The sequence below is a fragment of the Pyrgilauda ruficollis genome, unplaced genomic scaffold (genome assembly GCF_017590135.1).
Source record: "Pyrgilauda ruficollis isolate IOZ18807 unplaced genomic scaffold, ASM1759013v1 scaffold47, whole genome shotgun sequence".
Taxonomy (NCBI): domain Eukaryota; kingdom Metazoa; phylum Chordata; class Aves; order Passeriformes; family Passeridae; genus Pyrgilauda; species Pyrgilauda ruficollis.
This window is the reverse complement of record NW_024526266.1, coordinates 4,095,061-4,109,965: the sequence shown is the minus strand read 5'-3', so window position 1 is coordinate 4,109,965 and position 14,905 is coordinate 4,095,061. Positions and strand designations below refer to the sequence as shown.

At 44.4% G+C, this 14,905-nt stretch overlaps 1 protein-coding gene across 2 annotated transcripts; it reads left to right on the top strand.

Annotated features, from left to right (window-relative positions):
- Positions 1-2,391: 2,391 nt before the first annotated feature.
- Positions 2,392-11,114, top strand: SELE (selectin E). Of its 2 annotated transcripts, XM_041479007.1 has the most exons (12): positions 2,392-2,482; positions 2,738-2,810; positions 4,190-4,576; positions 4,914-5,021; positions 5,141-5,326; positions 5,933-6,118; positions 6,222-6,407; positions 7,828-8,013; positions 9,020-9,127; positions 9,505-9,526; positions 9,638-9,709; positions 10,069-11,114. In XM_041479007.1, the coding sequence occupies exons 2-11, from the start codon at positions 2,774-2,776 to the stop codon at positions 9,693-9,695; spliced, it is 1,464 nt and encodes a 487-aa protein (XP_041334941.1). In that variant the 5' UTR covers positions 2,392-2,482; positions 2,738-2,773; the 3' UTR covers positions 9,696-9,709; positions 10,069-11,114. The 2 variants fall into 2 exon arrangements, with proteins under 2 accessions (XP_041334941.1, XP_041334942.1); XM_041479008.1 differs by lacking the exons at positions 2,392-2,482; positions 2,738-2,810 and adding an exon at positions 3,708-3,766.
- Positions 11,115-14,905: the final 3,791 nt, after the last annotated feature.

The window sequence follows — 14,905 nt, the reverse complement described above, 5'->3', positions numbered from 1 at the left end:
GAAGAGAGTAAATAAGTAACACAGAAATCAGAAATGGCATTTTTAGCTTGATTATTTCCAGTTCAACCTAACAAACGGTATCACAGGTATTTTCCCTGAAATATAAATGTAGTTTAGCATCCAAGATGAGCTTTAGCTCATAGGAATTCCAGTCCCCCTGAAGTTTTTAAGTGCCTTTCACTTTTAATAATGAGGTTTTAACTTCTGTTGTGGGTTTTTGAGAATGATTTTCAGGCTTTCTTTTTTCCTGAAAATATTGCCTTCATCTTCCAGTACATTACAGAGAAATAAGAATATAATCAGTGGATAGCAGAATTCCCTGGGAAAAACCAAAAAGAGCCCCATGGCAATGATGCACAAGGGAATACAGCCAACAAAAAGAAACAAGTCTTTTTTTAGGCTGGAGTTTTTACAAGCATATTGCTTGTAGGCTTTGGTGTTTTGTTATTTTTTGTGGGGCTTTCTTTATCTGCTGCAGACAAGAGGTCTCAGACAGCCCCTGCAAAGGAAGACTACTTTAAACTATGAAATAAGCTCTTCCTTCCTCCGGAGATTCCATTGGCAAATGAATTCTGATGAAGTTTCCTCAGAGCTTTCTTCAGAGTTTCTGCCATGACAAGGATGAGTGCTTACCAGTAGGAAGCTCATTAAATGACTTGGGAAAGGGAATCTCCAGGAAAAGGTGTAGCATTTTCTGCCTTTTGGTGCCGGGGAGCATAAAAATTCTCCTGGAGTTGTCTATAAATTATCTGTGCATACACTTGTAACAGCTGATCAATGTTTAAGACAATAAAAAAACCAAAAAAAAAACCAAAAAACCCCAAACACCTGCCCTATCAAGACTGATTAACATTAGTTTGTAGTAGAATAATGTTAAAATTAGGCCCTGCTGCATAATGTGCTGTACAGGTGCATTAAAATGCGAGCTTCTGTCTGTGTCCTTCAGGGGGTGAAGTCTCCTAACAGAGAAGAGCTGTCAAACAGAAAGAGTTTTCATTGCCAGTTTGAGGCTAAATAAACAGCAGCCCTGATCTGATGCTGCCTGGAAGCCTCAGAATGTCTGGTGCTTCTAAGCAAGGCTTGCTCAGACCAGCCAAAAGCTAACCTCAGCTTCCCAGAGTTTCTTGATTGTCCATTTGTATTTCTAGCTTTGCTAGAAATTGTTCCTGTGAATATTTGTAGGCAGAGGAACACTTTCTAGCAGGTGTGAATGCCTACTAGAAAGTGTTCCTCTGCCTACAAATATTGTGTGCTGTTTTTAATCCTCAGTCTCTTCAGTAAATGACTTGCTTTCTAAGACTTTGTTGCAATTTCTAGTCAACTCTCCAGATTTGCTAGTAACTGAGGCTGTTTTAGAATATACTCTTTATTCCATGCTCTTTTCTGAGAGAATTTCTTTGATGGGCAGAGATCTTTGGCTACTTGGCAGTTCTTTCTTTTTTGTGAAAAAAATGGGTGATACCATTGATGTTAGTTTGGAATCCAGAAGCCATTGATTTTTATTCTGTAAGAACAGGCTGAGGCTCCAGAATCAGAGCTCCAACATGCACTGTATAAACTCCTACTATGCTTTACAGATATGAATTAGGTGGCTACCCTGTGGCCTCCTATTGCTGCCAGCACTTGTTGAGTCCTTTGCATGTTCAGCCTCATTAAATCCCATCCATAGCAGTGAAGCTTTATGCAGCAGTATAATTAATCAGGGTATACACAAAAAATGTGCATGAATTCCTAGTGTATTGCCTTGTCCTCCTGAAATATTATATGCACTGGTTCAGGTGCTGTAACTCCATTGAGATCAGGACATTGAAGAATATGGTCCAAGGGACTCTTCAAAGCAAGGTCCATGTTTCAAGCTTGACTGCTACAAGTGAACCTTGTGAAGAGTTTCAGCAATCCTGGGGATGACAAACCTGACCACAAATGAGAGCTCTGCACAGCTGAGATCCATAAGGAAGGGCTTGTCCTGTGCTGCAGTTCCCATTTTTATCCAGCTTGGTTAACCAGCTTTGAGTGTTGGTGCCTTTCCTACCGAGATATCAGAACTGACGCCTCCTTACTGCAAAACATTATGCCAGGTGAAATATTGGAACCTGCTTATTCATGCATTTAATTCCATCTAATTATCCTCCTCCTCCTTGATATCCTGGAATTGTGTGTTTCTGTCAGTAAAAGTTTGTCATGTGGCACTTGGCACTCTGTCAGCACAGTGCGTCTCTGGGAGGGTTAATCTGGCAAGGGGAAACATCCGTCCTGACGTGTGGGAGGCCCAGATCCTGGGATTTTCCAAGAAATTTTTTTCCATACGGAATTTCCCGTCTCGTGGAGGGCAGGCTAGTTGAGAGAATAAAAGGCAGAGCATTTCAGAGTCCAGACACTTGGAGCTGAACTTGATTTTCAAGGCTGAGTTCATCCACTTAGCCACAGTCTCTGGGAAGCAGTGCGGAAGAATTCTGTCACCAGGACACTTCAGCTACAAAATGTGAGTAGAAATGGACTCTGCTATTCTGTTTCACTGCCCACCTAAAGGAGAACTGGACAGCTGGAAATATGTGTTCATCTTCCTTAAAAGCTGCTTACATTTTAAAGTATCTTGATATTAAAAACAGTTTTTAAATTAATAATTTGTGGAAATCCTACTTGTTTAAAAGTACATAGCAAAAATTGCATGACAGTAGTTTATATGGATTTTTGACTCATTTGTTTTTTACAAATGTGTTTCTTTGATTTCTCATAGCCATCTGCTTAAAAGATAGAGAAAACTCTCAGAAACATGATTTGCTTGCAGTTCCTATCTCTTCTTACCTATGGTAAGTGTGTATTTCTCTGTGTAGAAAATTGGTGGGATGGCAATATTAGTGTGACAGTTCTCTTTGAGCTCAGCATCAGAGACTTTTTAAACCTGCCCTAATTAACCTGAGGCTGTGCTCACACAGAATAACCTCTGGATGCAATGGCACATTTTCCCTGCTTGCCTGTCAAAGCCATAATTGGCTCCTATAGTCTGAAAGCTTTGTGTGATCAGGTGTAGTTCCACAGGCTCAAGTCCTGTACTTGAAGCTGACTTGCCCAGTTTGAAGCTTGCCAGGTGGTTGTTTATAAAATAATTACCACTAGTTTTTATGTCAGATACTGATAAGTTTGCAGTATTTATAGAGCTTAAATGTCCTCTTCTAGAGAGAGAGGAGGGGAGAAGTCAGACACCAACTTTTGGATATCTTCTCATTCTAGGACTTACAGTGCTGCAGGGGGTGAATGGGTGGACATACCATTATTCAGACACAAACATGACCTACAGGGAAGCAGAGCTGTGGTGCAGAAAGAAGTATACTAACCTGGTTGCCATCCAGAACAAGGAGGAAATCAAGCATCTCAATGCCTTCTTGCCCTTCAATAGTGCGGAAGAATTCTGTCACCAGGACACTTCAGCTACAAAATGTGAGTAGAAATGGACTCTGCTATTCTGTTTCACTGCCCACCTAAAGGAGAACTGGACAGCTGGAAATATGTGTTCATCTTCCTTAAAAGCTGCTTACATTTTAAAGTATCTTGATATTAAAAACAGTTTTTAAATTAATAATTTGTGGAAATCCTACTTGTTTAAAAGTACATAGCAAAAATTGCATGACAGTAGTTTATATGGATTTTTGACTCATTTGTTTTTTACAAATGTGTTTCTTTGATTTCTCATAGCCACCTGCTTAAAAGATAGAGAAAACTCTCAGAAACATGATTTGCTTGCAGTTCCTATCTCTTCTTACCTATGGTAAGTGTGTATTTCTCTGTGTAGAAAATTGGTGGGATGGCAATATTAGTGTGACAGTTCTCTTTGAGCTCAGCATCAAAGAGAATTTTTGAACCTGCCCTAATTAACCTGAGGCTGTGCTCACACAGAATAACCTCTGGATGCAATGGCACATTTTCCCTGCTTGCCTGTCAAAGCCATAATTGGCTCCTATAGTCTGAAAGCTTTGTGTGATCAGGTGTAGTTCCACAGGCTCAAGTCCTGTACTTGAAGCTGACTTGCCCAGTTTGAAGCTTGCCAGGTGGTTGTTTATAAAATAATTACCACTAGTTTTTATGTCAAATACTGATAAGTTTGCAGTATTTATAGAGCTTAAATGTCCTCTTCTAGAGAGAGAGGAGGGGAGAAGTCAGACACCAACTTTTGGATATCTTCTCGTTCTAGGACTTACAGTGCTGCAGGGGGTGAATGGGTGGACATACCATTATTCAGACACAAACATGACCTACAGGGAAGCAGAGCTGTGGTGCAGAAAGAAGTATACTAACCTGGTTGCCATCCAGAACAAGGAGGAAATCAAGCATCTCAATGCCTTCTTGCCCTTCAATCCGGGTTACTACTGGATTGGAATCAGAAAAATTAATGGTGTGTGGACCTGGACTGGAACTAACAAAGAACTGACAGAAGAAGCAAGAAACTGGGCTTCAGGGGAGCCAAATGGCAAAGGGAACAACGAGGACTGCGTTGAGATCTACATCAAAAGAGGGAAGGATGATGGCAAATGGAATGATGAGCAGTGTGAGAAGAAGAAGGTTGCCTTGTGCTACACAGGTACAGAGTGATAAAGGTCACTCCAGTGTGACGCTGGGGAGCCGAGGTGGTGGTTGGGATGAGTTATTTAACTTCATCTAATATTTAACTCAGAACAAGTGGTCTTGGAGTTTCCAGCCAGCAGAATCCTTTTACTGTGAGCTAGTCTGTAAAAGGTGTGCATTTCAGAAATTCTGCTGTGAAATGACAGGATAATCCTAAATACCAAACCCTCTGATTTTCTTTTGCTATACAAAGAGCTTGTTTAGTGTCAGAAAGATAAACAAAGTGCTAGCCAGATTTTCTTAGTGGCTGTTGTTGATCCTTTCATAACTTGCTTTATTTTTTTTTTTTCCAGCTTCTTGCAACCCATCTCTCTGCAGTGGCCATGGAGAATGCATAGAGACTATCAACAACCACACCTGCCATTGCAACCCTGGCTTCTATGGGCCTGAATGCGAGTTTGGTAAGATTATTTCATCCTGCTTTTTGACCAATTCATGCTAGATAGTGTTCAGTTTGGCTTCTTGGTTTACCTGCTCAGCCAAAGAGACTGACTGTGTACCTTCTTGTGCTTTCTTGAAGTTAGGAGTTGTGATCCACTAAAGAAACCTGATCATGGGAGCCTTGAGTGCCACCATCCATTGGGGGACTTCAACTACAACTCATCCTGCAAAGTTCAGTGTGAGGAGGGCTATGAGCTGACTGCACTGGAGTCTGTCCACTGTACCTCTTCTGGAATCTGGTCTGCCCCCCTTGCAGCATGCAAAGGTGAGCTTGTTGCATTGCACATGGCCCTGCACACCTCAGGCAGTAGGTAGACATGGAAGTTTGGTCAATTCCTCTGTAACACATTACGTGGTGTAGGTGCTATTTTATTTCAGCACAGAGGTCTCTGATCCTGAGGAGGTGAAATGAGTAGGATGAATGTTCTGGTCTTGTTCCTTGCAGGGAAAGACTTTTCCAACTCTTAGGTGGAAACAGGGAATGGAGATGACCTAGCTGTGAGACTGCTCTCAACAGGCCAGTTACTCCTGACTGTAGGAATCATTTTCCGAGGTGTTTGGCTTAGAATGAGATCTTTTTCTAAGCAAGTAAAAGCAACAAAGGTCACTCAGCAGCAGTCAAAATAGGGAAATTTTGGATTGTAAATAGTCGCTGTCACGAGCTGCAGATGAATTAACAGTCTTGCCTGAAGAGCCAGCTTCTCATTTCAAAATATTTCTCCATCTGTCTGCTTTCTGAGATGGTGGCAAAGTAGACCCCTTTCTAAAGCTGCTCCTGTTTAGTGGATGTGTTGCTAAGTTTCAGAAAAGAAAAAAAACTTTAAATGGTTTGTCGCAAGCTAAGCTCTGTGCTGTCTCTTGTGCCTTTCAGCTGTGACCTGTCCTGCCTTGGAAACGCCTGTCCACGGGGCTGTGAACTGCTCCCATCCCTCGGTGCAGCTCACCTGGGGAACCACCTGTGAGTTCACCTGTGAGGAAGGATTTACCCTGACAGGACCAGCTACACTGCAGTGCGGCTCTTCGGGGGCCTGGGACAGGCAGCAGCCAACGTGTGCAGGTAATTTCCTCATCCCTGCCCAGCCGAGCCCTCAGGGCTGCCAGCCCTGCCGTGGTGTTGTCCTGAAGCAGCGGTGCTGATTGCTGCGCTCCCTGTGCTGCAGCTGTGCGGTGTGAGGCTGTCCCGCGGCCAGCAGAAGGCTCAGTGAGCTGTGACCACGCTCCTGCAGAGCTCACCTCTGGCTCACGCTGCGATTTCCAGTGCACCGAGGGATATGTCCTGGAGGGCTCACCCAGCACGGAGTGCACGGCACAGGGACAGTGGTCAGAGCCGGTGCCCAAATGCAAAGGTAAGACTTGCTGGGTTGGAAGCCATTGATTAAAGTTGGAAGAATCTGAAGAGACTTTCTCAATCAGATGTAATAAAAGAGTAGCATTCATCCCCACCAGTTTTTTTGAGCAGATCCCAAGGTGGGGTCTTTTTGCCTCGTGTATTAGTGGGGAAACAGTGGGGTGACAAACAACACTCTGGGGCAGTGTCCCCAACACACACAATAACACTTTAACAATGGAGTGTTGTGGCAGGGATTCTTTATTCCCTAAACCCCAAATGGGAACAAGTGTCAGTTTATACAGTCTAGGGTGGAGAATAATCTGGAACCATTCCCAGGATGACTTGTACGCTTTGGGTGCAGAATTAAGGGTTCTGGCTACACTGTGCAACCTGCTGAAATCTCTGTTTGTGAGACACTGCTAGGTCTGAAGGGAGGTGTGATGGCTCTCTAGGGGATAGCTCCAGGCATGGCATGTCTTCTTGCCAGCTCCTAGAAGAGTGTTTGTTTATCCTCACCTACTCCACGCTAAGCTCTGTGCTGTCTCTTGTGCCTTTCAGCTGTGACCTGTCCTGCCTTGGAAACGCCTGTCCACGGGGCTGTGAACTGCTCCCATCCCTCGGTGCAGCTCACCTGGGGAACCACCTGTGAGTTCACCTGTGAGGAAGGATTTACCCTGACAGGACCAGCTACACTGCAGTGCGGCTCTTCAGGGGCCTGGGACAGGCAGCAGCCAACGTGTGCAGGTAATTTCCTCATCCCTGCCCAGCCGAGCCCTCAGGGCTGCCAGCCCTGCCGTGGTGTTGTCCTGAAGCAGCGGTGCTGATTGCTGTGCTCCCTGTGCTGCAGCTGTGCGGTGTGAGGCTGTCCCGCGGCCAGCAGAAGGCTCAGTGAGCTGTGACCACGCTCCTGCAGAGCTCACCTCTGGCTCACGCTGCGATTTCCAGTGCACCGAGGGATATGTCCTGGAGGGCTCACCCAGCACGGAGTGCACGGCACAGGGACAGTGGTCACTCGGCCACGGGTTTACGTTTCCATTCGCTGCTGGAAACTGCAGTTTTCTGGTCACTGGGGAACACACAGAAATCCATATTCCTGTAGGGCCCTGGCTCCAAACTAAACTCTGCTCCCATATTTTCAGCTGTGCATTGGAATACCTACTCATGGCTCTGAGCAGCTCCCATCCCAAAGTCAAATGAAAATAAATTTGAAAATTTATTGTACATCTTTGTAAATTTGAAAATAAATTTGAAAATATATTGTACATCTACTAGTGCAAAAAACTGAGCCAAAGACAGGAAAGCCCTTAGTTGTGCAAGCAAACCACGGGAAATGATATAAAAATTTCACTATTTGTTTGCTTGGAACTTCTTGATTTTTTTTTCTTGCATACTTCATTGCTCTACAGCAGGAATAACCATATCTTCTTGTGTTTCAGTCATACAGTGTGAACCACTGAGCTCTCCTGAGCAAGGCTCCATGGATTGCTCCCACGGGGTTGGGATGTTCACCTACAACACCTCCTGCCACTTCAGCTGCCTTGAAGGATGGAGTCTCAATGGCTCTCGTGTTCTTGAGTGCAGCCACTCAGGAAACTGGAGTGCCAGCCTGCCCACATGTGAAGGTATTTTGCCTGTGAGCAGCCACAGGGAGGTGGCACTGTATTTTTAGTTAGATGAGGTGTGGAAGGGTGGTAGTGGTGGTTATAGCAACCAGTGAGCTAGAACCTGTAGAGAAGTCCATGAATTCAAAAGCCCAACAAAATCACTCATGCTTGAAAATAGAAGGGAAAAATCCTAAAAGATCTTGGTGGAAAATGTTGATTTCTTATATATAAAAAAAAAAAAAAACCCAAAACCAAACAAACCTGCAACTGGATTTCAGTTTGTTCTGTTTGGTTTTTAAACAAAATATTCCTCACTATGGGCTTTTTTCCATGTGAATAGAGAAAAAAGCTTTTCTAGACAAACAGAATTGTGGGGAAATCTGCACTCATAAATCTGGCTCTTAGTGGAAAATTTTATAGTTTTTTTGATTTGGTGTGATTGTTTCTTGGATGGACTCCTCAGCCAAAAGACCTCACAGAGCTTTTCTCTCAGAGGCTTCAGTTTCAAAGGACAGAAGCTCAGCCTTGCCTTCTCATTCAAGGCAGTAAGAGCTCTGTCACTGCCCTCAGCTGGAGCACCCCTGGCCTGCCTGGAATGCTTTTGCTTGAGGTCCTAAAAGCTCAATTCCACTTTAATTTGCTTGAACAAAATTTAGATCCTTGAATAATTTCATTGATCTCAGCAGGATTGCTCAAAGAGAAAGAGCACACAGGGAGTTAAAATATGAACTGCAACATGAAAAATAAGAGGAGCACAAATTGCTATGCAAGGCTGGAGGTTAGAGACAGACCCTGGTATAGGGAGCTTCTTGCCTTGCCATTTTGGCAATGGATGGGGTAATTTTTAGTATTCAGCTTTTTACCTTGAATACAGGAACTATCCTGTTTCAGCAAGAGAAAACTTCAGTGTTACAAGCTGCACTTCTGGTTCCTCTTGAAGAGCATAAGGAAAGGGGAGAAGGAGAGAGGGCTTCAAAGACCACCTGTGCCCCTTGATCTCACTGAAATCTTTTCATCCTTTCAGCCTCTGACCAAGCCAGCTACATCTCTGTGGGCATAGCAGCCACTTCTGCCTCCCTGCTGTCCACAGCATCATTCCTCCTTTGGCTTGCAAGGCGCTTCCGGAGAAAAGGTGAGCTCTTGCTCTGGCTCCACTGCTTTATTTATCTTCCTGGAAAGTTCTCAGTAGAAGAAACACAAAAAAAAAAAAAAAACCAAATAAAAAAAAAAAAAAAAAAAAACCCCAAAAACCCCAAAAAAACAAAAACAAAAAAACCCCAAAACAATCCAAAACCTCCAAAGCCCTATACCTTGGTTGGGGAAAAAGTGGTAATTCCCATACTTAGATAAATTCCAAAATTATTTTCAAGAATCCCTCCATGTATGCCATGTTTGGCTTTTGAATGGACATCTGAAAAAGGAAAAAAATAGTCAACCCCAAATATTTAGACAACAAGAATTAGGGTTTTTGTCTTGAAATACTAATACCTTTTTTTATTCTTCTTGCAGCAAAGAAGTTTATTCCTTTCAGGTAAGTTGTGTCTCAAAAAAGCAACATGAAAAAAACCACTGTCATCATTTTGCTAAAATCCATTTGATAAAAACCTTTGTCACTAAAGTACTTTTCAATTTTCTTTTATAGGAACTGGCAGGAAACTGCCAGTGAAGGTAGTTTCCAAAGTGCTGGCGAGAATGTCTAACTCAGGTGTTTCAGGTAAGCACCTGTGATGGTTTCACTCACAAATTCTCTTCCTTTTAATCACAGGAGCAATCAATCAGAGCTGCTAATTGCTGTACAGTTGCTGACACAGCAATATGTGCTTTGGGACACCTAATATGCATCTTGGCATTGCATGGCAGTTCCTAACAAGACTGATGGATTTATTGCTGCAGAAATGGTTGTTCAGCTCCTGAAGGATGATTGTGCTTAGCATTCTGTCCAGCTGCAAATGGCATTAGGAACACTTTTGTGCAGTTCTTCTACCTGCTGCATACAAAATTCCTCTGAGATGAGAGCAAACACAAATCTCTGCCAGTTTTCTGATTTATGGAGGAATTTTGTTCTCTCTGCAGGAATTGCAGCCACCTTCACTAACATCTCATATTTCTGGAGAATGAAACTGCCTGCAAATCAGCAGCTGTCCAGATGTTTTTAACTTTTGATGACAAGATGATTGACCTCGTGTATGATTCAGAAATCTTGAACTCAAGCTGTCTGGTATTTCCATTGAAGACAAACACAGAACTCTGGCCTTGTGGCCAAACCCTGCCTACATTCAGCCATGTAGTTACTCTGAACTGGGAGCTTGCCATCTCCTGTCCAGGTGGTGAGCAAACAGTGCACTGCTGCCTAAAAAGGAGGCTGGTTCCTCCTCTGCTCCACTCAAAGGTACCGAGGTGAGGTGAAGACATGCATTATTTCACATCACTTACTACACTGCTGGAGGTGTCTCCTCTGGAGTCACAGGGGTTATGCTTGCAGAAAAAGAAGAATCAGGATGGAAAAATATTCACTGAACAGCTTTGAAATTGTTGATCTGGTTTGTGGAAGTCAGTTTATTTTCAGATGTCCCAGTCAACAGATATGCCTACATTGATATGGGCAATTATTTGGATTTCTGCTGCATATCCCAGAAAAGGTAGAAGCCTTTAAAAAAAAAAAAAATATAACAGCACTAGGAACCATAGTGCTTACACAGGGTACTCTGGTTTCTGAACACAGCAGGTAGATCTGAAATTATCTCATCCCTGTGGGATTCTGTACTGTAATATGTGTATATACATATGTATTTATTTGAGCAGCTTTTACTGTGGATATTTCTGTGCTCTTAACTGTACATGTATTATAAAATACTTGTTCTTGAGTAGGTCTTTGGCTGTTGATCAATTGATCAGAATTTATTTGAAACTAAATTGGAAGTGTTTGTAAGGATTGCATGCCTGCATAATGTTTACAAATGAAATGGAAGACTGAGATTTGTATGTTTATGTATTGAAAATATGATTGTTTTAGCTGTTAAAAGTCTTCAAATGAGACTCTCTTTTAATTTATATTTAAGTTATGATTATAAATTAAAAATCTCTCATTTAACCTGATATGTATTGTCCTATTTGTAACATTTTTTAATAAAATTTTTTCAATTTAACACTACCTATTTGTAAATGTGAATAATTTAAATTATTTGGGTCAGCCCTGTGACTTGTGGCTTCAACAGAAGAATGTGAAGATACTGGCTAAAAGCAAGGCTGTCCATTAATGGAGAATCACAGAAGCACTGGGGTGGAAGAGACCTTTAAGATCATCAAGTCTGACCCATGCCCTAACACCAGCTCAATTAAACCACGGCACTGATTGCCACAACCAATCCCTTTTTAAACACATCCAGGGATGGTGACTCCACCACCTCCCAGGGCAGACCATTCCAGTACTTTATCAGTCTTTCAATAAAAAAAACTTTTTCCTAAGATCCAACCCAAATTTCCTTTGAAGCTTCCCATATTTCCATAGCAGCCAGCAGATGGGGCTGTGCCAGCAGATCGGCCAGGGCCGATCCCAAAGCAGCATCCCCAGTCTGAAAGGGAGGAGGAAGGACCAGGGCCGTGTCTCAGGTGCCCGGGCCAGCAGCGAGCCCTGGCAGGCAGGTGTAGGAGGGAGAGAAGAGCAGGAAGAGAAGCAAGCAGGTGATCTTGGTACATAACTAACAGCACAAACCCCGGGTTTTTGCAGCCCTTTCTGCTGGGAAGTTGAAAGAGTTATCACGGGTCTACAGCTGAAAGGACAGCTCTGACTGCTGCCTTGGGACCTCCATCCCACCCTGGGGAGGTGACAGTGGTGGCCAGGCACTGCTGGGCTCACCCTCTGCCAGCCCCTGAGATAACCAGATGTTATGGTTTTGTATGGGAGACATTTAAAGAAGTGATAGAAAACTTTTAGCTACTAGAAAACTAGACACATTTCTGTGAAAAACATAAGTAAAAGATGAGAGAAACTCGAGATTTTTTTTTTTTTCTGACTTAGGAACAAGTAATAAGGCCTTTTTGGCTGGGCCAGGCCAGACAGGTTCTGGTGTGGGGCTGGGCCCTTCTCTAGGGAGCTCACTGAGCCTTGTTCTGGTTGTGTTTTATTCCAGTTCTTATTACTCTTTCTTTTAATTACTATTAATACATTTTTATTTATACCCTTTTAAAGTTTGAACCCTACTTTACCTTTCTCCTAATCCTATCTCACAATAAAAAATAAACACATTAATAATTAACCAACACCAAACCCACCACGCTCTTTAGTACGTTAACCAAGAAATCTCAAAATTAACAAAATCTCAAATTAACAAACCAAAACCACAGCAGGGAAGCTGCACTGTAGCTCTGAAGCTGCTGCCAGACAAACTCCGAGGGGCATTCCTGCCCCAGCCAAGGGTCAAGAGAAGCCACCAGGCCTGTGAGGGAGGGAGTCAAGAGGTGCTGTTGTATTTGCAGGGGTCCCCATGGCAGGGAGCAATGATGGATCTGACTCCATGTTCTCAGAAGGCTAATTTATTCTTTATTATACTATATTATATTAAAAAATACTAAACAATACTAAAGAATACAGAAAGGATACTTACTGAATTCTACAAAGATAATAATGAAAACTTGTGACTCTCTCCAGAGTCCCGACACAGCTTGGCCCTGATTGACCAAAGAGTGAAAACAACTCACAGCAGAATCCAGTGAAACAATCACCTGTGGGTAAACAATCTCCAAACACATTCCACATGAGCACAACACAGGAGAAGCAAATGAGATAAGAATTGTTTTCCTTTTTCTCTGAGGCCTCTCAGCTTCCCAGGAGAAAAACCCTGGGCGAAGGGATTTTTCAGAGGATGTGAAAGCCACAAGGTGCTGCCCCACAGGGGACAGAGCCCATTGCTGTTTGTCCCAAACCGATTAAAGAGCTGAGAGTGGCTGTCAGCACTTCCCCTGCCTCAACAAGGTGGGGCCCAGCCCGGGAGCAGATGTAGAGCAGTAATCCTCAGGTTCCCTGAGGGACGCAGAGATTAGCCTGGAACGCCCTGCTCTGAATCCCTGCAGGAGCTGTTTTGAGAGCTAAAGCAGCACACGGATCCCCTGGCCTGCCCTTGTTGTTGTCCTCTACGTGCTTGGCCATCCTCTGGAGAGAGCTGCTTATCCAGCATGGATCCCACCCTGCTGCCCAGGGCAGTTCAGCTTCTCCTTTCCTGACCAGAGCTGGTGCTTCCAGCAGTTTTCCCTGGGATCTTACAGGGGCTTTATTGCCAGAAAAGAGACTATAAAATTATCTCTCTCCAAGCCTTGTGACTTCTAGAGGCAATGCTCTTCTAGTGAGATCACATTTGGGTGGGATTCATCCTCTACTTCTCCCATATATCCCCTAGGCCAGACAAAGAGTCTCTGAAGGGGATCTCCTTCCTTGCAGCGACTCTCAAGTTACATCTATCCTCATAAATAATGTTGGTCCAGCACACAGGCAGAAACCCAGCCTGTGCTCATCCAGGTTCCTTGATTCTTTATCCCCTCCTGGCACAGTTTTTCCTGCCTCAGGATGTGATTTCCCAGTTAGGATGGCATGGTGCATCCAGGCCTTGAGGAGCTCCAGGAAGTCATTTCATTTGCAGTGGATGTGTCTCTGCCAGTGCCTGGGAACACAGCTCTTGTTTGTATCTGTGTCCTTCCCGTGCTGGCAACAATGGCCTTGGGAATGCTGGCTGCCAGGCAGGCCTTTAGTCACCCCATTGTGTCACTGCTCCCTGTGCAGTGCTGAGCGGCCACTGATGGGCCACAGGACCTTTGCTGGAGGGACTTTCCTTATTTCCTGTTGTTCTGCATCCCTTACATTCCTCATCTCTCCCCAGGCCCATGGCATTGTTCAGAGCGGGCTCCGTGTTCTGCCTGGCATCTTGTTTTGGTGTCTGCTTGTGCTGTGACCTATGGAAGCTGTGAAGGTGACATTAACTGGGAGGCACTCATGTCCTTTCACGGCTTTGTGTGTTTGCTGCTTGGCACGGGGATGGAGTTTGTGGCGTAACTTAACACATTCCTGATGAACCCAGCTACCCGGGGTGGCTTCAGATTTTTCATTTCTGCAGGCTGACAGACTGGGGGAGTTAGAAACAAAATTCCACTGAAATTCTCCGACAGGCAGTGTTTGATTTGGGGTGAGCGTTTCTTTGGTGACACAAACGGTGTAAGACACAGATTGTGTTTGTGCCCCCAGTATTCATAAGCCATTAGCCACCAAACAAGCAGTCATTTACCTGGGCCTGGCTGAAGCTGCCTTCCAAAACTCCAGTTTTTAAGGACTGGGCTGGAGCCAGCATTTGGCCAGTATTTCTCTTGTGAGGATAAGCCACTGCTCCAGGTTCTGGAGGCTGCACATCCCTGCAGCTCCTCGCGTGCTGCGCTGCAGCCTGGCAGAAGGACTCTGGAGCAGCAGCTCCCACAGGACTTGGTGTCGTGATCCAGTGGCCAGAACCTGCTCTGGGAGCTGTCAGAGGATATTAGGGCCAGGAGGCCAGGCTGCAAACACAGTGTCTGTGCAATGCAACATTCTTGGGCCTCTGTGAGTCTGGTTTCTGTCCTGAACCTTGCTGCTGTTTGCATTCCCCTGGTTCTTGCAGGGGGCTGGCTCCTCTCCCTGCTCTTGTGTGGCTGGTGGTGGGTGTTTGGTGAGGGATCTTCAGCCCACACAGACCCAGAGGAGCAAATGGTTGTGATGAGCTCTTGGTCAGGGACAGAGAAGCCCAGAAGTCTGCAGTTCCCTGGCAGCCATAACTCACAGCAAATGAGAAATACAGCCTGGGCTTGCCCAGCCACAGGCAGGACAGGCTCCTGCTGGTACTGGGCAACAGGAACTTGGTGAAAAGCAGGAAAACAGCTACCAGAGCCCTGCTTC

Bases quoted from the DNA above. Each gene is read 5' to 3' on its own strand.
- SELE (XM_041479007.1), top strand. From the start codon at position 2,774: ATGATTTGCTTGCAGTTCCTATCTCTTCTTACCTATG. The intron at 4,577-4,913 runs GTACAGAGTGAT...TTTTTTTTCCAG, and splicing joins GGTTGCCTTGTGCTACACAG to CTTCTTGCAACCCATCTCTC. The intron at 6,119-6,221 runs GTAATTTCCTCA...CCTGTGCTGCAG, and splicing joins GCAGCAGCCAACGTGTGCAG to CTGTGCGGTGTGAGGCTGTC.